The 23775-nt window shown below is 40.4% G+C and overlaps 1 protein-coding gene across 1 annotated transcript; it reads left to right on the top strand.

Annotated features, from left to right (window-relative positions):
• Nucleotides 1-19412: 19412 nt before the first annotated feature.
• On the top strand, nt 19413-23574 carry ELOVL3 (ELOVL fatty acid elongase 3). The gene is made up of 4 exons (XM_001379032.4): nt 19413-19794; nt 21289-21420; nt 21973-22124; nt 22683-23574. Exons 1-4 carry the CDS (start codon nt 19697-19699, stop codon nt 23111-23113), a joined length of 813 nt encoding a protein of 270 aa, XP_001379069.3. The 5' UTR covers nt 19413-19696; the 3' UTR covers nt 23114-23574.
• The last annotated feature ends 201 nt before the right edge of the window (nt 23575-23775 follow it).

Here is a 23775-nt window from a genome sequence, read left to right as displayed (position 1 = left end):
ACATTTATATAGAAACACACACACACACACACACACACACACACACACACACACACACACACACAATCATTCCCTTTGTAGAGGGCATCCAAGCTGTGACTTTGACTTCAACTCCAGCACTTCTTTTAGGCATAGTTAAACTCTTCCTTCCATCCCCCAATTTACCTGCTGCCATGGTGATTTTGTCTGCTTTTCCCAAAGATAAATTTTTATGTCACTCTTCTAGGATGGCTCCCGTCTTTTTTAAAGAACCCTTACCTTCAGCCTCAGAATCAATATTGTATATTTGGTTCCAAGGCAGAAGAGTGGTAAGGGTTAGGCAATGGGGATTAAGTGACTAGCCCATACAGCTAGGAAGTGATTTAGGTCAAATTTGAGCTCTGGACCTCCGATCTCCAAGCCTGTCTCCAAATCAACTGAACCACCTAGCTGCCCCTAGGGCAAAAGAAAAAATGGAGGTGGTAAGAGAAGATTGCCTTCTTTAGTTTCTCCCCAAGTAAATGGGTTCAATAAATAATCTCCCTTTGTTGTGGGAGAGCTTTGAGGTGAAACCCTCAGTCCAGGACAGGTTCCCTTACAAGGATGCAAGACTCCAAAATTAGCTTAAAAAGAAAAAAGAGAAATTTAATAATTTGGGGGTCATGTTGAATAATGTGTGCAGGTGGAATACTGCCTCCCTGAGGAGATGGGGTCCGGGGTTTTTATATCCCTTTGATGACAGGGGTACAGGATAAGAAAGAAGAGATGGGGTGAATCAGGAATGTTGGTGGGGTATAAGAGATGATTCGTGGGATTCAAAGGATGATTAGATTAGGTGCCACCCAATGCTTTTCAGGGTGGACCTGGGAGGTACATATCTATGTTAATTGAAGATCTAGGGCAAAGTCTAGGGGGACATTCCTCTCAGGGAGCAGAAAGGAATTTCCTATGTCCATTTTGAGCTGGGACAATTCTGGAGTTTGGGGTGTCTAGGAGGGAACCTGTACCCCCGTATTACCTTCAGTTCACACCGGATATTAACATTTAGAATCATCTCATTCAACCCCTCATTTTATAAATGAAGAAACCTAGGACAAGAAAGAGGAAGTGACTTGGCAAATGTCACACTACTGGTAGCTGTATTGAATGCTAGATCTTCTGATTGCCTGTCCAGGGTACTTGCTACCTTACCTTTCTTTGCCCTCAGGGATCTCAGAGACTTCTCCAGGCCAATAATAAAGAAAAGAATCAGCCAGGTAAGTAGGTTAACAAGTCTTCCCTCCTAGGGATTAAAGATCAGCCTGGGGAAATTACATGGGATGCACATCTGAAGAAAATTACCACCTCTCATAGTTCCTTGAGTAATGTTTTCTTAAAGGAGGCAAGCAAAGAGATTGTGGCTGGGGTAGAGAGGTTGTAAAACTTTTAAATAAAGGCACAGTTTCTTGTGCTTTGTACTTTATAAAGTATAAATAATCACATATGCAGGTGATATTCTAATTATTGCCAAACAGGGGGGCAGAGGTCACATTGAAACATGTTCCATTGACGGGAGGAAGCATTGCACAAAGGTTGTTGTTATTCTGTTGTTATTCTGAGAGTAGCTTGGGGGAGGAGGACATAGGGACATGAGGAAAGTCCTCTGTTCTAATCCTGCCCCAGAACCCTTGGCAGAAGCCTAGATCCACAGAACTTCTCATATGGGAGCCCAGTTGGAAGTTGAGGAGAATGTGGGTAGTGTCTGGTAGATGGCAACCTATGAAGAAAGAAATTAGGTAAACTTGAATGACAAAGACATTTCTACAAACATAAATAGTTCTTGATTTTCCCTAGGCTATAGCCCCATCCCAAGATAAAGAGGCACTTTGGGGATGCTTAAGAATCACTCTTTAGGGGGCAGCTGGGTAGCTCAGTGGATGAGAACCAGGTCTAGAGACAAGAGGTCTGGCCTCAGACAATCTGGCCTCAGACACTTTCTAGCTGTGGGATAGGCAAGTCACTTGACCCTCATTGCCTAATCCTTACCACTCTTCTGCCTTGGAGCCAATACACAGTATTGATTCTAAAATGGAAAATAAGGTTTTTTTTTTTTTAAAATCACACTTTATTCATCTTCTATCTTCAATGTCTGAGCAGCTCAAGGTCTACTTGATTTACATTGTGAGTTTCTTTCTACTATCTACTTTGGCAAGACTCTAGATATGAGCCAAAACCTAAGCTTTAAGTAAATCTTTTTTGGGGCATCTGAGTAGGAATGCAATAAGCCTGCATGAGAAAAAGGAACCTAATTCCTCTCATTAGAGTCCAGGTTCCCCACATCTGGTCACCTTGTAGGGGACTCGAGGGGAGAAGGAGAGATTGCCTCAGCCCTTTCTAAATCTAGCAACAGTTAATTATTGTTAGCTTTTTTTTTTTAAATGAAAGAACAGAAGGCAACCAGGAGCTGAAAATCTAGAAAAGCCTCTCAGATTTTCTCTGACAAGGCCAGGCTGTTCATCCTAAAGTTCAACTATCAGGAAGAGCTGATGACAAGGAGCAGAGCTTCTGGTCCTCCAAGATGAGGCTTCAGTCCTCCATCTGCAGGATAGTCCTCAGCCTTCAACAAGGAACACATTGTTGAGGAAATCTCTCTCTTGGAGGAAGTCACTATTTCTTAGGAACTCTGAAACCTGGGAATTCTCAAATCCACAAGGTAATCTCCATGTCTAGAAGCATCTATTATTATTGCTAATCTCAGAGAAGGAAGTATTTGTTACTGAAGAAGCCTTCTACTGGTACAGTGGAGGGTGGGTGCTGGTGTGTGTGTGCCTGTGTGTAGGGGGGAGTGAATTGTTTAGAAAGGAGTATCAATGAACTATTTCAAAAAACACTGAGAAGAGAGAACAAGGTGAGACTAGATGGCTGTGTTTCATCAGTCTTGAGATGGATATGCTTAGGCTTAAAAGATAACTTGTGAGTTCCTGGCTTCATCAGTCATGGGTCCTTTGGGTGGAGCTAACTGGTGGCAAAGGGAGGAATCCCAAGCATCTACTCTAATAGATAACTACCCATAAGGCAAGGAAAACAAACTCTGCTCCAGCTTTTCAGAAGACATCTATGCTGAGGGGGGATAGTGTAGAGCTAAGCTTGAAAACCTACTTGGTGACGCTATGTATCTTCTTTTGCAACCTGCTACATTAGCTAAGGAATATTTTGTAGTTATTATTGTTTCAGTTTGGTTTTGTCAAATGAGATCTTGTGAGTTTTCTCTCTGCCTCTGTCTGTCTCTGTTTCTGTGGGTATATGTGTATGTGTGCAGATGTAGGCTATAAATATTTGTCCTATAATTGATTTACATTGTACAGTGAGTTTCTTTCTATTATCTGCTTTGAGAAGACCCTCCGTACTTGCCAAAATCTAAGCTTTAAGTAAATCTTCCCAGAGGCATCAGAGTGGGAGGGAACCTGATTCCACTCATTAGAGTCCAGATTCCCCAGGTCTGGTGACCAGGTTGAGGATCCAGGGGAGAGGGAGAGATTGGCTCAGCCCCTCCTAAATCCAGAATCAGTTTATTATGATTATGATTATTTTAAACCTTTACCTTCCTTCTTAGAATCAATAATGTGTTTTGGTTTCCAGGCAGAAGAGTGGTAAGGGCTAGAGAATGGGGGTTAAGTGACTTGCCCAGGATCACAAAGCTAGAAAGTATCTGAGTCTGGATTTGAACCCAGGACCTCCATCTCTAGGCCTGGCTCTCAATCTACTGAGTGACCCAGCTGCCCCTTTCAGCTTATCATTATTAGGTGGTGTGTGTGTGTGTGTGTGTGTGTGTGTGTGTGTGTGTGTGTGTGTGTGTGTGTGTGTTTTAAAGAAAGAAATAGAAAGCAACCAGAAATTGAAATTCTAGAAATTCTTCTCAGATTTTCCCTGACAAAGGCAGACTGTTCACCCTAAGGTTCAAATGCCAATTTTCTGCTCTTGGAGGGACAAATTGGTAATTCTTTCTACCCATTCCAACCCTACTTCTCACTGCTTCACTCTTATTTAGAAATCCAAAGACAGGAAAATAAAACAGATGAGACATTTCACAATTCACTTGTATAGACCACAGAAGGAATGGCTTCTTTTCAGTCAAGTAATCATCAGGAGACAGCCCCAAATCTCTGGAACCCGTTCTATATGGCATCAGTGTATAACACTAGAAGAGGTCCCTTAGATATCTGCTGTGGGTTCGCTACATCCTATAATACATCACATCAGTGTGTGTGTGTGTGTGTGTGTGTGTGTGTGTGTGTGTGTGTGTGTGTGTGTAAGACAGGGGAGAATTCATCAAATTGACCAGAGTATGACTTCCAGAACAATCCTCTATTAAGGATATAAATACTTTCTATAGCATAGAAAGTCACCAGCATTTCCCTCTCTGATTTTGTTAAAAGTATCACAGGAGGAATGCCTTGGCTATCATAAAGCACCAGGTCAGACTAATACAAAGTCATTAATCATTGACTGAAAATACTATTTAAAACTGAGAGACTTTAAAGCACCACACCAGATCACTAGGCCAGAATGGAGTACTGGGACATCACATTTAGTCAGCTGTGACAGAATAGCATACTGGAGGCTGGCAGTAAGCCAGTCGTGTAGAGATCTAGAGTAAAGGTTGCTCTGTCTTTGTCACAGAAGTGGGTGACCAGCAGAGCCCTGCAGAGATACTAGGGGAGGCACAAAAGGAGAGAGAGGACTCTCTCTGCAATCCTGGAGATGGGAGCTTCATTAGTCACCTGTATTTCCCTATTCCCCATTGACCTCCAAGTTCTTCCCATCTGGGGGATTATGCCCCATATTTAGGGAGGAATATTTTGTAGCTACTCTTCCTATTATGATATATTAGTAAACAACTCTGCTTTGAATTAATTGTATCCACTGTCTGCATACTACTACTGTCTGGGGATTCACTTTATTAGTGTAAATACAAATTAGCACATTAGCCTAGGAGTGCTACACATAGATATGTATATGTAGGCTTGCATAAAGATAGATATTTATGTATGTAGATGTATGTCTATTTAGGATATATGTATATGTATATATATGCATATATATACATATATACCCACACACACACATTAACTCAGTGGGCTGTCCAATAAACTGCATGTTATAGTCTGGGCAATTTGCATTCTTTACTTTCTTAAAATACATTTTTATTTATATCTTTTGTTTTTGTATCACCTGTATTTTCCAATATATTTTCCCTCCATCTCCCAGAGAGTTGTGTGGGAGAAGTTTATCCTCCCCCCTTTTCCTGAGGTCAAGAGTGTGACTTCATCTTCTGTGGACTACTTGACTTTGAGGCAAGGATAGAATGGCAGCTGGAAAAAGGCAGCAATAGAGTCAAGAGACAGGGGGCAAGGAGATGTCCCCTGGACTTCCCCCCAGGCAGTCCAGGAAAAAAGAAAGCCACATGTGGCTCTGGAGCCTTGATGAGTGAGAGTTAGTAGGTAGAGAAAAGGTTTGATAAACTGAGGCAAGAGGTGATTTTTTTTTCTCCTGTTTTGTTGTTGGCTGAACTTCCTGGTGATCTTGACTAGGGGGCCCCTAATGGCAGTCACAGAATAGCAAGCTAAATGGAGCAATGAGGAAGGTATATCTCTCTCCTATTTTTTCATCTTTTCCCTCTACTACTTTTGAGTAATAAAATTATTAATTTATAGCCAGTCTCATAATTTTCCTTCTTATGGAACCATCATCACTATTTTCTTTTTAAACTCTTATCTGCTTTTAGAATTGATACAATTGCTTCCAAGATAGAAGAATGGTATGGTCAAAGCAATGGGGGTTAAATGACTTGCCTCAGGTCACACAGCTAGGAAGTGTTTGAAGCTGGATATGAACTCAGGATTTCTCATCTCCAGGCCTAGCATTCTGTCCATTGAGCCACCTAGCTGCTCCCACCAGTACTTATTACCAAGAAAAAAAAAATTCAACAACACATGAAAAAAGTCTGCAATTATCATACAATGTTTCACAGGTGGAGAAGGTAGCTTCTCATTTCTCTTCTTTGGAATCAATCTTTTTTTTTAAATTTTATTTAGTCAATTCAGAATATTTTTCCTTGGTTATAAGAGTCATGTTCTTTCCCTCCCCTCCCCCTAATACTCCTGTAGCCCACATGTAATTCCACTGGGTTTTACATGTGTCCTTGATCAAATTCTATTTCCATATTGTTATATTTGCACTAGGGTGATCGTTTATAGTCTACATCCCTAATCATATCCCCATCAACCCATGTGATCAAGCAGTTGTTTTTCTTCTGTGTTTCTACTCCCACAGTTCTTTCTCTGGATGTGGAATAGCATTCTTTCTCATAAGTCCCTCAGAATTGTTCAGGATGCTGCTAGTAGAGAAGTCCATTACATTCAATTGTACCACAGTGTATCAGTCTCTGTGTACAATGTTCTCCTGGTTCTGCTCCTTTCACTCTGCATCAATTCCTGGAGGTCGTTCCAGTTCCCATGGAATTCCTCCACTTTATCATTCCTTTGAGTACAGTAGTATTCCATCATCAACATATACCACAATCTGTTTAGCCATTCCCCAATTGAAGGGCATCCCCTCATTTTCCAATTTTTGGCCACCACAAAGAGTGCAGCTATGAATATTCTTGTACATGTCTTTTTCCATATTACCTCTTTGGGGTATAAATCCAGCAGTGCTTTGCCTGGATCAAAGGGCAGACAGTATTTTAGTGCCCTTTGGGCATATTCTTTGAAATCAATCTTGGTTATAATTTTGTACTTTGAGTTTTTGATTATTTTGTGGTTTTATTTTTCATTTACTTTGTCATAATCACTGTATATATTGTTTTCCTGGTCTGCTTATCTTTTTTGCATCAGTACATATGTTTTCCCATAACATACATTCTCACTTGGTTTTTCCTGTATTGATTACTAAACTCTCTCTTTTGATCTTCAGAGGCAGCTAGTGATTCAGTAGATAGAACATGTTCAGGGAGGACTAGCATTTCTGGCATGAGGACTTCCCAAGTCCTTCTCAGGGCTGCTCATCCACCTATAATGCCTGCCTTTCACCTAACTCCCATGTGTGGCTTCAAGAAGCTGTAGCATGCCTAATGGCCATAGCCTAGGAAAACCACTTCTGCAGACAAAATTTGTAAGTGAATTGGGGGATGTCCATCCGGAGCATGTGAAGTCTTCCCCTGGCAGAATGTGCAGATAACAATTTGTTCCAAAAGCCATGAAGGCCAGTGAAGCAGTCTCTATGGAGTTCTTAGATCTTGGTCAGACATGGAAGATGATAAGGTCATCTACATCTACATCTGGGGCCATCACCACTTGTGCTGACTTTTGTCTTGCCACTGAACTTTAATGGCTTTGGAAGTGAGTGAAGCACTGTGCTTCACTTAAATCCAGTTCACTCAAATGTCAAGTTATATGTCGATGGAATCAATCACTCAACAGGCATTTAGTTATTGTTAACTTAATGAATCAGGTTTTGGGGCTGTTAAAAATTAAAAGTGAAAACTCTCCATTGCAAAAATAAATCTCAAGGTGGGTCCCTAAAGGACGGCTCTATGAGACTGTGTGCTACATACCTGGGAAGAAATGTGATTTGGGATTGGTGAAGACATGCTGGAGAAACTGAGGAGAGATAGAATCAGAGAAAGAAAAAGGATAAGAGGCAAAGGGTGGTCTTTGGATAGTTTATCAGAGAACTTCTCAGAGTTACAGACATGTGGGGAGAGTAGGCTCCCTAGTACTTTACTGCTCTTCTGCTGGAATTGATACTTCGTATCAATTTTAAGACAGAAAGTTAAGGTTTAAAAATATTCTTTAAGTGCTTCCTATGAACTAGACACTTCTAAGTGCTGAAGATAAAAAGAAAAGCAAAAGAGACCTCCTATTCTGGAGGAGTAACCAATCTAACATGAGAGCCAGAAGGGAGCTAACTGGCCAAGAGTAAGCTAACTAACCTGCTTGGAGAGACCAGGGAAAGTGGATTTTATCTTTAACCATACACAGAAAAGAGCATCAAACCCTGAAACAGAAAATATCAGATGCCTAATAGATAGATATAATTCTATGTTATATATACATATTTATTTTTACCAATTACATGTAAATTGTGTTTCCATAAGTTTTCCCAAGTTATATGATCAAACTTATCTCCCTCCCTCCCTTCCCTCTCCTATTGCTGTTTTTTCAAGTAACTGTGGGGGAAAAAAGAAAATATGTACAAAAATACATATGAAGTAGTTTTGTAAAGGAGTATACTAGTGGGAGGGAGGGGAAGAGAGACAGGGAAAGAAATTGAGAGAGAGAGAGAATCAGAAAAGGCTTCTTATAAAATATGCTTCTGCGTTATATCTTGAAGGAAGAGGAAGATTCTATGAGATGGGGTGAGGAGACATGTTATAGGCATGAAGAATTGCCAATGTAAAGAGATGGAGATGGTTGAGGGATTATATGAGGATCAAAAAACAGGGTAGTGTGGCTGGATTGCAGAGCATGTGGAAGGGAGCAATGTATAAGAAGACTGGAGAAGGAAAAAGGGGTCAGGTTTTGAAGAGATTTGAATGCCAAATGGAGAGATCAGATCCTAGTAGTAATAGGAAGCTATTGGAGTTTATTGAGCAGATGAATGATATAGTCAGAACTTTGCTTTAGAAAAGTCACTTTTGCAGCTGTGTGAAATTTAGATTGGAATGTAGAGGGATTTAAGGCAGGGAGATGAAATAGGAGACAATTGTTATAGTCCAGGCAATAAGTGATAAGGGTATCAACTAAGAAGATGGCTATCATCCCTCTTTCCCCCCCCTCCACTCCCAAACCACTCCTCTTTTAAATTTTCCTATTCCTGTCAAAGGCATAACCTTTTTTCCAGTCTCCCGGGTTTATAACCTTGGAATTATCCTCAGTTCCTTCCTCTTCCTCACCCTCATGCATAACCAATAAGATGCCAAATCTTAAATAGCTGGAAGAATATTCAGTGCTCATGGCTAGGCTGTTACAACATAATAAGAATGACAAAAGTTCCAAAGTTAATTTACATTTTTAATGCTAACCAATAAAATTGCCAAGGGCATACTTTATAGCACTCCATGAAATAATAACAGAATTAATTTGGAAAAAAACCCATTTACAATGTCAAGGGAAATGATGAAAAGAAGTAAGGATGAAGAGGAAACAGTACTTCCAGATCTCAAACTGTATAATGAAGCTTCATACTAAACTGGTATTGGTTGAAGACTAGAGAGAGAGATCAATAGAACAGACTAGACAAAGGATATTTGGGAACAGAAAAATTCAATAACTTAGTGTTTGAGAAAGTAGAAAATATAAGATTTCCTGGGAGGTGGGGTTGGAGGTCTGTATTTGATTAAAAAAACCATAACAACAACTGCTGGGAAAACTGGAAATCAATCTGGTAGAAATTAGGCTTAGACTAACACCCTATACCATATTCTGCAAGATATTCTAAATGAACACATGACCTTAGTATTGAAGAAAAATTAAGGGGCAGCTAGCTAGGAGGGTTAGTGGATAGAGAGCTAGGCTTGAAGATGAGAGATCCTGGGTTCAAATATGAATGCAGATACTTTCTAGCTATGTGACCCCGGGCAAGTCTCTTATCCCCAATTTCCCAGCCTTTACTGCTCTTATGATTTAGAAATGACACTAAGATAAAGGTAAGGGTTCAATATATATGTACTTAAGTACACAATAAATGTGTGTGTATATATTTATGTGTATATTGTGTGTGTGTGTATGTGTGTATATATATATATATATATATATATATATATATATATATGTAGAGGATAAGAAGTAACCAAATGGGAAAATGTCTTTGTATCAAATTTCTCTGATAAGGGTTTGGCATCCAAGATATGTAAACAATTAATATTTTATATGTGTGTGTATATACACATATACATGCATGCATACATATATACACTATATATGCCATTACACAATGCATAAATGATCAAAGGATATTAATAAACAGTTCTCAAAAGAAGAATTATAAGGTATTTGCAAACACATGAAGGAATTTTTCACATCATAAAGAATAAGAGAAATGCAAATAAAAACAACACTAAGGTTTTTACCTCTTATCCTGAAAATTGCCAAAAATCAACCAGAATGGCAATAGTAGGTCAAGAATATCGAAGGAATTAATGAAAAGAGTATAAAGGAAGGAGGTCTAGCAGTGCAAGATGTTAAACTATATCATAAGGCAGTAATTATCAAAACTATCTGGTACTAGCCAAGAAATAAAATGGTGGGTCAGTGGAATAGAATAAATAAATATACATTACACAGTAGTAAATGATTATAGTAACCTTGTGTTTGAATGTAAAGATTTAAGCTTTAATTCACTGTTTGGTAAAATTTTTGGGAAAATTGGAAAAGTCTGGTGGAAACAAGGTATAGACCAATATTTTACACTCTTTACCAAGATATGGTTCAAAGTGGATATATGAATTAGACACAAAGGAGATATCATAAGTAAATTATAGGAACTTGGAACATATTACCTATCAAATTTGTGGATAGGAAAAACATTTATGAATGAATAAGAGATAAAGATTGTGAAATATAAAATGGACAATTTTGATTATATTAAATTATGATTAAAGCCAATGTATTCAAAAGTAGAAGGAAAGCAGAAAATTGGGAGGAAAATTTAAAAATGATTTATCAGATAAATATATAGAGAGCTTTGTCAAATTTGTAAGTATGAGTCATTCCCCAATTGATAAATGACCAAAGTATATCAACAGATCATTTTTGGAGAAAATAATCAAAGCTATATAAAATAAAAAAAAATTGTCCTAAATCATCATTGATTAGGAGAATGCAAATTAAAACAACTTTGAGATGTCATCTCATACCTGACAGATTGGCAAAATGATAAAAGAGAAGAATGATGAATGTTGGAGGGGATATGGAAAAATTGGGATACTAATACAATTTTGATGATGCTGTGGTCTGATCCAACCATTAGGAGAGATACCTAGAGTTATGCCTAGAGAGTTAAAATTAGAGGAACATGGATATCCTTTGGCTCAGTGATACCACCATTAGGCCTGGATCCTAAAGTGAACAGAGAAAAAGGAAAAGAACCTGTATGTTCTAAATTATTTATAGCAGCTTTCTTTGAAGTGGCAAAGAACTAGAAATTGAGGGAATGCCTATAAATTGGGGAATGCCTGAATTAACAGTGGTATATGATTGTGATACTATTGTGCTACAGGAACTAATGAGCAGAACTATTTTAGAAAATCACAGAAAGACTAGCATGAAATAATGTAGAGTGAAACAAGCAGAACCAAGAAAACATTGTATACAGTAACAGCAATATTGTTCTAGGAATAAATGTGAAAGACTAAGCTATTCAAAGTTATAACTTGAAAGGACCTATGGAGGATGATGCTATCTACCTCCAGAGAAAGAACTGAAACGTGTTATATAGTTTCATATGTATATGTGTGTGTGTGTATATATATATATATATATAAATATATATGTATATATAATGTTGGTCTTCTCTAGTGCAAGGTTGGGAGGGAAGGAATACAAATGTATCAAGAAATAAATGAATATTAATAAAATAAAATGAGAAAAAATTACAATACTCAATACTGGAAGGACTATAGAAGAACAAGCACACTAATACATTTTTAGTGGAGCTATGAAATGGTGCTATTGTTTTGAAAAACATTTTGGAATTATGCAAATAAAATGTCTATATACTTTGAAGCAGAGGCTCCAACCATACTAGGCTTGTACCCCAAAGAAGTCATAAATAAGAAAAAAGTCCATAAACTACAAAATATTTATAGCAGCACTTTTTGGTGCTAGTTTAAGAATTGGAAACATATTACCTGCCCATCAGTTGAGGAACAGCTAAATAAAATATGGTGCATGAATGTAATAGAATATTATCCTGATATTAGAAATGATATATGTGATGAATACAGAGAAGTATAGAAAGATATATGTATCCCTCCTACATTATGACTTTCCTCATTGCAATTTCAATACATTGAGGGTCAGTATAAAAAGTTAAATTGGAATTTTGGGGGAATTTTGCTGAAGCTGCAGATAACACATAAAGGCAGCAGACAAAACAGGAAAAAAAATTAGAAACTCAGAAATTCATAAAATATGTGTATGGTATTGTATAATACCAACATTTTATCTTTTAATGCCATAGATATACATGATTTTCTTAAACCCTTACCTTCTGTCTTAGAGTCAATACTGTGTATTTTTTTACACGTTTAAAGTTTTTTCTTTATTTAGATAGAAAAAAATCAACTTATTAAAAGTAAAACGCAATAAATAAATAAGTTAAGTATTGAGAATGGTTTGAAATTTAGACTCCCCAGGCTCCCCTTCCCATACTGTGTATTGACTCCAAGGCAGAAGAGTGGTAAGAGTTAGGCAATAGGGGTTAAGTGACTTGCCCAGGGTCACACAGCTGGGAAGTGAGGCCAGATTTGAACCTAGGACCTCCCATCTCAGCCTGGCTCTCAATCAGCTACCCAGCTGCCCCATAATTTCTTTTTTAAAACTGAAATAAGTAAAAAGTTAAAGTTTGCAAAAAAGAACATGAAATCCAGCAGATGACATACAAAGGCTAGAAATGTAGAGATATCTTAACATTTATCTACATATAACCTATGATCAAATACTTCATCCCAATTTTACAATAAAGTACTGTAAACATCCCATAAAAGAAAAAGAAAAAAATCAGACATATTCTCTGGTATGAAGGGAGGGCCAAACTATTTTATTCAGATTTTCCAGATAAGTGCCCTACTCCGAGCCCCCAAGATATGGAAGGGATACCTGTATATGAACCAATGCTGAGTGAAGTAAGCAGAGCCAAGAAAATAATGTACAGAGGAACTCAAACAATATGAATGGAAAGAACAATTATGTACTAAAAATTTAAAAATAAATGTAACCAAATTATAAAGATCAGAAAGGACTCAAATAAAAAGATATGAGGTGAGGCATGTATGTGATTCAGTGAATAGAGAGCCAGGCCTATAGATGTAATATCTTGGTTTCAAATGAACCCTCAAACACTTCCTTGCTGTGTGATGCTGGGCAAGTCACTTAATCCTATTGCCTAGCCCTTACCACTGCTGATGGGAATTGATCCACTCCTTAGGCCCATTTCTGTTTCCTTTAGGGCCCACATCTGTACTCACTGTCCTCTGGAAAGCATTTCTGGGACCTGCATCTCTGCCTCCTCCTGCCCACTCTGCCATGGTTCAATAATCAATCAATAATCAAATAAACATTGATTAAGTAACTATTATGTGCCAGACACTATGCTGGGCAAGAAAGCTATCACTACTAGCCCTTGAGCTCTTCTGACCCATGCTAATCCTGAGTTGTCCTGTAGGCTTAGAACTGCTGGGTTCTGACTGCCCCTGCCATCATGGCAGGCATGAATCTGTCCCACAGTGCAGAAGGTTGCTGCAGGACTGTACTATCACTGCCTACTTATACTTTTCAGGGACACTCTGGGAGTGCTGCTATTACAAGGACCTGGCCCTGTCCTCCTATGCTGGGGAAAGGACATAATATAGCCTAAAAAGCAATAAAGTCAGAGAAAACTCTAGGCCAGTGATGGCAAATCTTTTAGAGACCAAGTGCCCAAACTGCAACCCTTCGGCCACATATGAGCCCCCTGCCTTACCCTAGTCAGGGTAGGGAGGAAGCACTCCCATTGGACTGCTGGACAGAGGGGTGAGTGATAGGAGAAATGTCTTCAGGTGTTCATGGAGAGGGGGAAAGGAGCAGCCCTCCCTGGCATGCATGCCAAAGGCTCACCAACATGGCTTTACGTATTCTCTCACTGTTGAGGTCCTTCATATTACCACTCAATAGCTAGCCATGTCCATATACAATTAAGGGACTCTTCTAGGTTAGCCCAGATTCAAGCCAGTCCTCCAGTAGTTTAGGCTCCACATTGGAGCATAATAAGGCACTTAGAAGGTATTCAGCAGTTAGCAAAGAAATTTCCTCAGCCATTATATGTGATCATTCAACAAGAATAGGCATTGAGGATACCTTGAGTGGATTCAGCTGAGAGAAAATTCCTTTTTGTGAGTTACTCAATGTTATCCATTAGCCAAGCATAAAAGATCAGCTTGGAGCTCCTTGTGACTATTTGGTACCAGGTTATGATGTGATGCTGACAGTCCAAGATTTTAGTCCTTTGAGCTAAGTCTAGAGAATGGTCTTTATATATATATATATATTTTTTTTTTTAAATTAAAACCCTTACCTTCCGTCTTGGAGTCAATACTATGTATTGGCTCCAAGGCAGAAGAGTGGTAAGGGCTAGGCAATGGGGGTCAAGTGACTTGCCCAGGGTCACACAGCTGGGAAGTGTCTGAGGCCAGATTTGAACCTAGGACCTCCCATCTCTAGGCCTGACTCTCAATCCACTGAGCTACCCAGCTGCCCCCTGTCTTAATATATTTTAAGGAAAAGCTAAACTAACTTTCATGGAGCTATACCAAAGGGCTGTCAAATTGTGCATACTTTTTTGGCCCAGAAAGACCACTATTAAGTCTGTATCCCAAAGAGATTTAAAAGGGAAAAAAAAGGAAAAAGAACTACATGTACAAAAACATTTATAAGCAGCTCTTTTTAAAAAACAGATAACAAAAGGAAGTTTACTTAGCTTTGGCATAGCAAGGATATATAACAAGGATACGGAGGCATTTAGCTTCAATAGATGGGTACATATCTTTAATCATCAAGGCAGGGTATGATGATTTTCATTGTTTTCAGATATCCACCAAGACAGAGGGACCATGTCTCCATGTATGTGGGACTTTTTATGCCATTTGGTGACTAGGAAGTTGCATGGAAGGGAATAAGAGCCAATTAGGTACCAGGGACAGGTTGATTTCTTTTTAGAAGAAAGCTAATGCCTGTTGTGTGAAAAGGAGGGGAGGGGGAACCCTGATCTTTAAAAAAAAATTTATTGATTAATTAATTTAGAATATTTTTCCATGGTTACATGATTCATGCTCTTTCCCTTGCCTGCTCCCTCCTCACCCTCCCATAGCCAACGTGCAATTCCACTGGGTTTTACATGTGTCATTGAGCCAGACCTATTTCCATATTATTGATATTTGCACTAGGGTGATCATTTAGAGTCCACATCCCCAATCATATCCCCATCGACTCATGTGATCAAGCAGTTGTTTTTCTTCTGAATTTCTACTGCCAAAGTTCTTTCTCTGGATGTGGATAGTGTTCTTTCTTATATGTCCCTCTGAATAATTCTGGATCATTGCATTGCTGCTAGTAGAGGAGTGCATTAAATTTGATTGTTCCACAGTGTATCAGTCTCTATGTACAATGTTCTCCTGGTTCTGCTCCCTTCACTCTGCATCACTTCCTGGAGGTCTTTCCAGTTCACATGGAATTCCTCCAGTTCATTATTCCTTTTTTTCCCCCTACATCTTTATTTATTTATTTAAAATTTATTATTATTATAATTTTTTTGTTACAATAATCACTTTATTTCCCTCTCTCCCCTCCACCCATCACCCTTCCCGCAACCTATGTGCAATTTCATTGGGTATTACTTGTGTCCTTGATCAGAACCTATTTCCAGGTTGTTGATGTTTGCACTAGGATGTTCATTTAGAGTCTACATCCCCAACTATATCCCCTTGACCCATGTATTCAAGCAGTTGTTTTTCTTTGGTGTTTTTACTCCCACAGTGTTTACTCTGAATGTGGATAGTGTTCTTTCTCATAGATCCCTCCAAATTGTTCAGGATCACTGCATTGCCACTAATGGAAAAGTCCATTACATTCAATTGTACCACAGTGTATCAGTCTCTGTATACAATGTTTTCCTGGTTCTGCTCCTCTCACTCTGCATCACTTCCTGGAGGTTGTTCCAGTCTCCATGGAATTCCTCCACTTTATTATTCCTTTGAGCACAATAGTATTCCATCACCAACATATACCACAATTTGTTCAGTCATTCCCCAATTGAAGGGCATCCTCTAGAGGGGTAATTTTAAATGCTTTCCATTAAGAGCAGTCGAAGACTCAGAATAAATATTCTGCATGTAGCTTAAAAGTCCCCTTATAGGGACAGTTAGGTAGATAGAGTGTCAGGCCTGAAGTCAGGAGGTCCTGGGATCAAATCTGGTCTCAGACACTTCCTAGCTGTGTGAGCCTGGGCAAGTCACTTAATTTCAATTTTCTAGTCCTTACTATTCTTCTGTCCTAGAATTTATACTAAGACAGAAGGTAACAGTGTTTTGTTTTGTTTTTAGACCCTATCTATGAGGGGGAGTTATTTCACTCCTGAACTTAGCTCAAATCCATTGTTATATCTGCAACATTTTAGTAAGTCCAAAATAGAATTTATAGTATTTTCCCCAAAATTCAAAACTTTCCCTATTACTGTCAAGGGCACCACTATCCTTGTTGTCACCCAAGTTCAAAGTCTTCATATCTTCCTTAACTCTTTATTTTTACTCTTTTCATATCCATTTAGATACCAAATCTTGTCCTGTTCACCTCTACAACTTCTTTCCTTTATGTTCCCTTCTCTTCACTCTCATAGTCACCACCCTAGTTCATGTCCTCAATACCTCTCACCTGGATTATTGCAATAGCCTTCTAAGTAATCAGTCTGCCTCAAGCATCTCTCCACTTTGATCCATATTCTATATAGTTGCCAAAATGATTTTTCTCAAGTACAGTTCTGATGGTATCAACTATGCCTCACTCAATAAACTTCAGTGGCTCCCTATTATCTCTAGAATCAGCTCCTTTGTCATTTAAAGTTGCCTCCTTCATACATTTCCAGTTTTCACATATGCTATTACTCACTTCTATGCAGTCTATATTCCAGCCATACTATTCTATCTGCTGCTTCTCAAATATAACCTCCATCTCCTATCTCCATATCTCCCATATCTGGAATTCTCTCCCTAAGTTCCTCTTTTTGCAAGAGGTCTTTCCTGCCCTCTCTCAACTTCTCCCAATTGCTAGTGCCTTCTTCTCTAAGGTTACTTCCATTTATTCTATATGTGGAGGCAACTAGGTTGTACAGTATTAAAAAAATCAGTAAGACCTAAATTCCAATCCTACATCCTATATTTTGCCTCAGTTTCCTCATCTGTGAAATGAAGATGATAATAGCATCTGCCTCCCAAGGCTACTATGAGAATAAAATGAAATAATATTTATAAAGTATTATATAAATCTGAAAATGCTATTTAGAGGCTAGCTATTAGTATTATTATGTATCTTGCATGCACCTTTTTATAGATATGTTGTCTCCCCTGTTAAAAGTAAACTCTTTGAGGAAAGGGACTGTTTTTGCTTTTTCACTGAATTCTTGGGGTTTGGCACATAAGTGGTTCCTAAATGTTTATGGACTGATTGATTCAACATTGCTCTGGAATTGCTTTTATGAGGAAGAGGAAGGGATGAGGAGCAGGAGTACAGTATTCTTGGTAGTGGAAGAATCACTGTGCAAAATAATGTCTTTTTGCCCCAGTGCCCTGAGCTCTACTGGGGTGGGGAAGGCTTATACATTTATACACAGGGCTTGTGACATCTAATTCTTTATCTGATTACAGTTCTTAAGAGTGCAAGGAAATTGAGCTATAGATTATATAGTTCAATCCTCCCATTTTTTTTTTTACAATTTTTTACAATGACAAATGGAAGTAATTGAGATTTCAAAAACATAAGTGATTTATCAAGAGCTATATTGAAAGATAGTAGCAGAAGACTAGATTAGAAGCCATGAGAATCTAGAGCAGTGTTTCTCAACCTTTCTAATGCCGTAACCCTGCAATACAGTTCCTCATGTTGCAGTGACCCCAAACCAAAAAATTATTTTGGTGGCTACTTCAAAACTGTAATTTTGCTACAGTTATGATTCGGAATGTAAACACCTGATATGCATTATGTATTCTCATTGCTACAAATTGAGAGGTTGAGAACTGCTGATCTAGAGTCTAGGCTAGAACTCAGGGCTAGAAATTCCCAATTTATCATCCTCTTCTATTTCACCAACTCTCTTCTGTGTTGTCTTTAATTATTATTTAAATATCACCATATCAAGAGCATCTTGTGGTAGAAGGAATTCTGGATTAGGAAATAGAACATGTAGGCTAAGTTCCAGTTTGAAATATTGACTAACTAGTTGTGTGACCTTGGATATTTCATTTTCTTTCATTTTTTTCCTCTGTATAATAAAGATAATAAACCTTGTCCTTCCTCTCTCACAGTGTCATTACACACTTGAATAGGAGATATGAGTCAATCTAGGCATCAAAGTTACGTGGTAAAGCCATGTAACTTTTCACCTGCTTCCTTAGCACCTTTGTCAGGACTCAAAGCTTAGTTCAGGACAGCCTTGGGGATGAGATTACATTCAATTCAATTGGCAGGGTAGGAGTTCACTGAATCCAGGCAAGTTGAAATGGGGACACCCTGTCCTTCCTGGGATCTGACTAGCCCAGGAGGGAGACCAAAGAGTGACTCTGATTTCCTTCCTCTCTACTGCCTTCCCAAAAGGAGGAGGGGAAGCTTCAGAAATGATCAAGGAAATATGGAAGCTTCATCAACAACTGCCCAAACAACATGGAGGACAACCTGGTTATTAGTTGCTTCCTCTTAGCCCCCCTTGACCTCCTCAAAAGAAAAACTCCCTCAGTGACCTGTTGCAGGTCCAAAGGAAGCAGTGTAATGAGTATAATGAAGGGGTTGGATTAAGTGACCTATAAGGTCTCTTCCAGATTAAAATCCTGAGGATTGGGGGGAGGGAGGCAGAGGCTTCTATTATACTCTCCAAATTTCAGGGACATACTCTTATTCTGCAGAGGGGCTCAGCAAGTCCTAATGAGAGAGTTTGCTCATTCTGCTCTCACCTCCTACCCTTCCCTAGGATGGGCCTCCCCATCCTTGGACAGCTCTCCATCTCCAGGCCAGAGAGCCTGCTCAGAGGCAAAGGGAAGGACTACAATGCTTCTAATCTCCTGCTGTCAGGCAGGAAAGGGTGAATTCCTCAAACACGATAAAGAGACCAATGAGGCAGTAATTAGACCGACAGGGGCCCAGGGTAGGGGATCTGACTGCAAGGGGCAGCCTGGGATAGGAGCTGCGGGGGTGGGGAAAGGGGAACGCAGCCACAGATGGTGAGGACCAGCTCACAGACGCGCGGTCAGAATTCAGGAATAAGGCCTGGGAACCTCTGGAAGGGACTAGGGGAGACGGGGGCGGGACAAGAGACTGGGGCCTCGGACTACGCCCAGGAGGGGCGGAGCCCAAGTGGTACCCTACTGGGACAGCCAATCGGAGAGCTGGAGACAGGACAGGGGCCAGGGCAGGACTCGTGCCCACACTCAGGGATTGGACAACAGCCGGAGGCCGGGTGGGAAGCCGGGTTCTGGGCTACTGTCCCGTTTCTTTGGCAATGCAGGCATATATACCACAGTGAGAAGGCGCCTGTGACAGGGATTTTCCTGCTCTCAAGTGCTTCGCAGCTGCGGGTCTCATTCTATCAGCGCCCCACTGTTCCCGGGGTCACTCCATCCAGGGCACATTCACTAGTGGAGAGCATTCTAGCCTTGAGTCATTCCTTCAAGTATTCCTCTCTTCGCATCTATCCCCTTTCTTTGCTCCCCCAGGCCTTGATGCAACTAGAAATGAACGAAACCATCGAACAGATGCTTATCCAGTCCTATGAATTCGAGAAACTGAGAGACTTTCGACCCATTGTGTCTGAGTTTTGGTGAGTGAAATCCCCTTGCCCCGACCCTGGGGACACCCTTTGGATAGGCATAACTAAGCCAGGATTTACACTCTCAGGTTCCACCTATATGCTGGGGAGAGAGGAACCCAGGACAGGTCATGAGGCTTAGAAGAGGAAGCTTGGGAGTGTAATGGGGATCCCCAAAGGAATTGCTTCTCTTCCCCACTAAGGGGCAAGGGCCAGAGATGGGGGAGAAGAAACTGAAAACAACAGCAAGGACAACAGAGATAAGAACTAGAGAGGTGGAAGGTATTAAATAAAAGTGGGAAAGGAGTTTATAACTCATTTGGGAGGCCAAGTTCTATAGAGTATGTATGGAGAGAAGGAGGTTCTTGAGCTTTCTTGCAGCTCTCCTCCAAGGATGGATTGGACAGACATCCAACCCACTCCCAAGATAGTAGAGGTCAAGTTGAAAATACCATGTGACACTTAAATGAAAGATGAGGTAGAAACAGACACTGAACGAGAGAAGACAGAGAGAGCAAGAGCTCATAAGGAATTAGGAGGTATTGACCTACCTCCCCTTCCCACATCTCCCATCATCCTCTATTCCCATCCTCTACCCCACTCCATCCTCTCTTCCTCTTACCTCTTGGGAAGGCTATGTAGAAGATGTGTCCAATGAAGACTATAGGTGATTTGGGTTTTCAGGTAGGATCCAAGCTCACTGAGGAGAGTCTCTTCTTTCCTCTCTGTATATGTCTCCCTGGTTTTCCAGATCCTTATCCTAGATGATTAGGAGTTTGTGTGTTGTGCCTGCATAAATGCATGTGCATCTGTGTGACTACATATGTATGTGTACAACTGTTAAACTCTTTTTGTGAAGATGAACATGAGGTTATTAGAAACCAGAGGCCCAGGGTGGAACTGGCCCTTCTGATTGAGTAGCCATCCTTTACAATTGGTATTTTGTGCCTTGAATACCCCATTGTCCAGGAAGCTGGGAAAGGAGGAGATATCTGCTCTGCTCACTAGTTATCATCCCTCAGCTTTCCTGATTACCTCCCACCACACACACCAAGCCTAGATAGGGAAGCACGAGAGACATGTCATTCCCTATCAGAATCTCTGAGGCAGTTGGGAGCCTGGTCCTGGTCCTGGTCCTGGTAAGGAAGGCAGGAGAGATATCTAATTATGAGTATAGGGATGGTTTTCTTGCCCCAGCATACAGTGGAGGAGGTAGACCAGAAGCCTGCTGAGAGCAAACATCAGGATGTCAGTGGGTAGGTAAATGAGGGAAGGGACAGATGAGGAAGGCACCCTCAACATTCAGAAGGGTATAAATAAGCCCTAAAACTTTTTTTTTTTAACATCAACTGCCTTCCCTGCCAAATCATTGTGCTACCAGGACCAGGAGATTTAATTGTTCACATTTCCCAAAACTTTAGTATGACTTTTATTGTGGAAAAGCCTTTCTAATCCCTAAAACATTTCCTATTGTCCCTTTGTAATCCTTTTCTCTTACTCTTCCAGGTCAATTTCCTTAGTCTTGGCCCTCATCTACCTAGGAGTCATTTTCATGGGGCAAAGATATATGAAAAAACGAAAAGGCTTCAATCTACGATTGCCCCTGACAATTTGGTCTTTCACCCTTGCCATTTTCAGGTATTGATCCCTGATTCCTTTATTTTCTATGGTATTTCCCTATCCCATGGGTTCTAGACTTACCTAGGATTCAACACTTCTATCTCTTGGACCCCTAAGACACTCAAATTCCTCTTATCATTAGTGGGCCCTAACCACTTTCCCCCATTTCTCAAATCACAACAATCTCAAACTCTCCCACTTCATGGTCCACCAATGCCCATCACCTTCTTTACCAGCATTCTTAGTTCTCTCCCCAATAGCTCCTCTATTTTCCACTAATCCCCAATCCTCTCTACCCTCTAAATTGCCAATCTACTTGGCCTTTGATACTTTCTGAGGAGTTCCCCTGGAATCCCCACATGCCACATGTATATTCTCATGGGCCCTAACACTCTTAGAATCCCTTGAGGCCCTCATTCCTTTCAGGCCTCCCAATCTCCTGAACTTCTTCTTCCACCCACATATCCAGGTGTGATCTTCCACCCCTGGAGACCTCCTCTTAAGTGGGAGATGGGATCAGAGACAGTCAAGCAAAGAGGGCTTATTGGTTTTGGGCTATCCCTATTTCAGCATCCTGGGAGCTATGAGGACATGGAGATATCTAGGAGCTGTAATGATGTGGGGGGGGCTGAAGAATTCCTTGTGCCACATTGGCTTCGTCACCAACCCCACTGTGCGCTTCTGGTCCTTGCTTTTTGTGCTCAGCAAAATTGTGGAGCTCGGTAAGTTAAAAATATCACCAGCCAAACTACTATGGAAAACCCCTTCCTACCCCAGAAATCCCCTCTCTACTTCTTAGAAATGTTCTTCCCACTCTCAGGAAGCTGCTACCATGAGATACAAACTGTAGTGAAAAGAACACTGGTCTTGGTCTCAAGAAGATCTGAGTCCAAGTTCAGTTGTGTTACACAAGCTACATGATCCTGAACTTAATCTCTCTAAGCTTCAGGTAATTGATCTATAAAATGGGGCTAATAATACCTGTATTACCCATCTCAGGTGGCTGTTATGAGGAAAGTGCTTTGTAAATAAAGTGCTATATAAATGTTAAGACTAGAAATAATAATAGATCCCCTTCTCACCTTGGGATCCTTACCTTCCAGAATCAATCTTCTCACTCAGGAACTTCCCCTTCCCTACTGTTCCCACTTCCCAGGTTTGGTGTACGAAAAAAATGGAACTTGGTGCTGGGGGGGCAAGTGGGCAGGTGTCCCTGATGTTCAGTGGGGATGGGGCTTCTCAGCCATGACTCATACCCTCTCTCTTTCCCCATCCCCCAGGGGACACTGCATTCATTATACTTCGGAAGCAGAAGCTCCTGTTTTTGCATTGGTTCCACCACAGCACGGTGCTAGTGTACACCTCTTTTGCCTACAAGGATGCTGTGGCAGGTGCTTACTGGTTCATGACCATGAATTATGGTGTACATGCTTTCATGTATTCCTACTATACAGTGAAGGCGCTGGGTCTAACCCCCCCACGATTTCTGCCCATGATCATCACCACTCTGCAGATCACCCAGATGTTTGTAGGGGCTTTTGTCAGCATCTTGAGTTACCTCTGGGGAAAGGATTGCGCTTGCTACACCTCTACACAATACCTCTTCTGGACTTTTGCCATGTACTTGGCTTACTTTGCTCTCTTTTTACACTTCTTTTACAAGGCCTACTTCAGAACTGCCCAGACCAAGGCTAAGGCCAAGAGCCAGTGAAGTCAGAGATCTAAAGGAGTAAGGGAGCCAACTAACCCTTCTCCCTTGGAAGGGAAGCTTTCTGTGAGGAAAAAGCTCTGGGGAGAGGGAATGAAGAACAGATCTAGGCTCTGGGGATAATTGCGTGATCCCCCACTATTCAAATGTGCTTCTAGAGAGATAAGGGAGATTTACCAAGATGTACTCCCTCCTTTTGAATCATGTTGGGACTTGAGAAAACTCCTCCCCACCACATACATACACATACATATACACAGAGAAAAAAAACCCATATTTTGATATCTCTTTTTTTAATGTGATGGACAAGGAGAATATCCCCTTTCCAGGCCCTTGGATAAGATGGAGGCTAGAGCTGGTCCTGTCAGAAAGGTAGCCCTGGCCTTCCCAGGTTATTTATATTTCTATCAAGAAATCTTAATTCTTCTTGCTATATTTTTAAAAAATTAAACAGTTAAAAGAAATGTGCCTTCTCCCCCTCCCCTACCAGAAGTGCTCCTTGGAATTGTACCTGCTCTGCTCATGTAGAAAGTTTGGTATGGGAGTTTGGTAGTATTGGCTGGGAGTAGGAAAGACATGTGGGTGTCAGCCTAGCGAGGGTGTGTAACTACCCCACCACAAATGTATGAACAGTTATATACAGATAGACACAAACATGGACAAAT

This window comes from Monodelphis domestica, chromosome 1, assembly GCF_027887165.1.
Source record: "Monodelphis domestica isolate mMonDom1 chromosome 1, mMonDom1.pri, whole genome shotgun sequence".
NCBI lineage: Eukaryota > Metazoa > Chordata > Mammalia > Didelphimorphia > Didelphidae > Monodelphis > Monodelphis domestica.
Note: the sequence above shows the minus strand (reverse complement) of the source record. Positions and strands in the feature narration are given on the sequence as shown.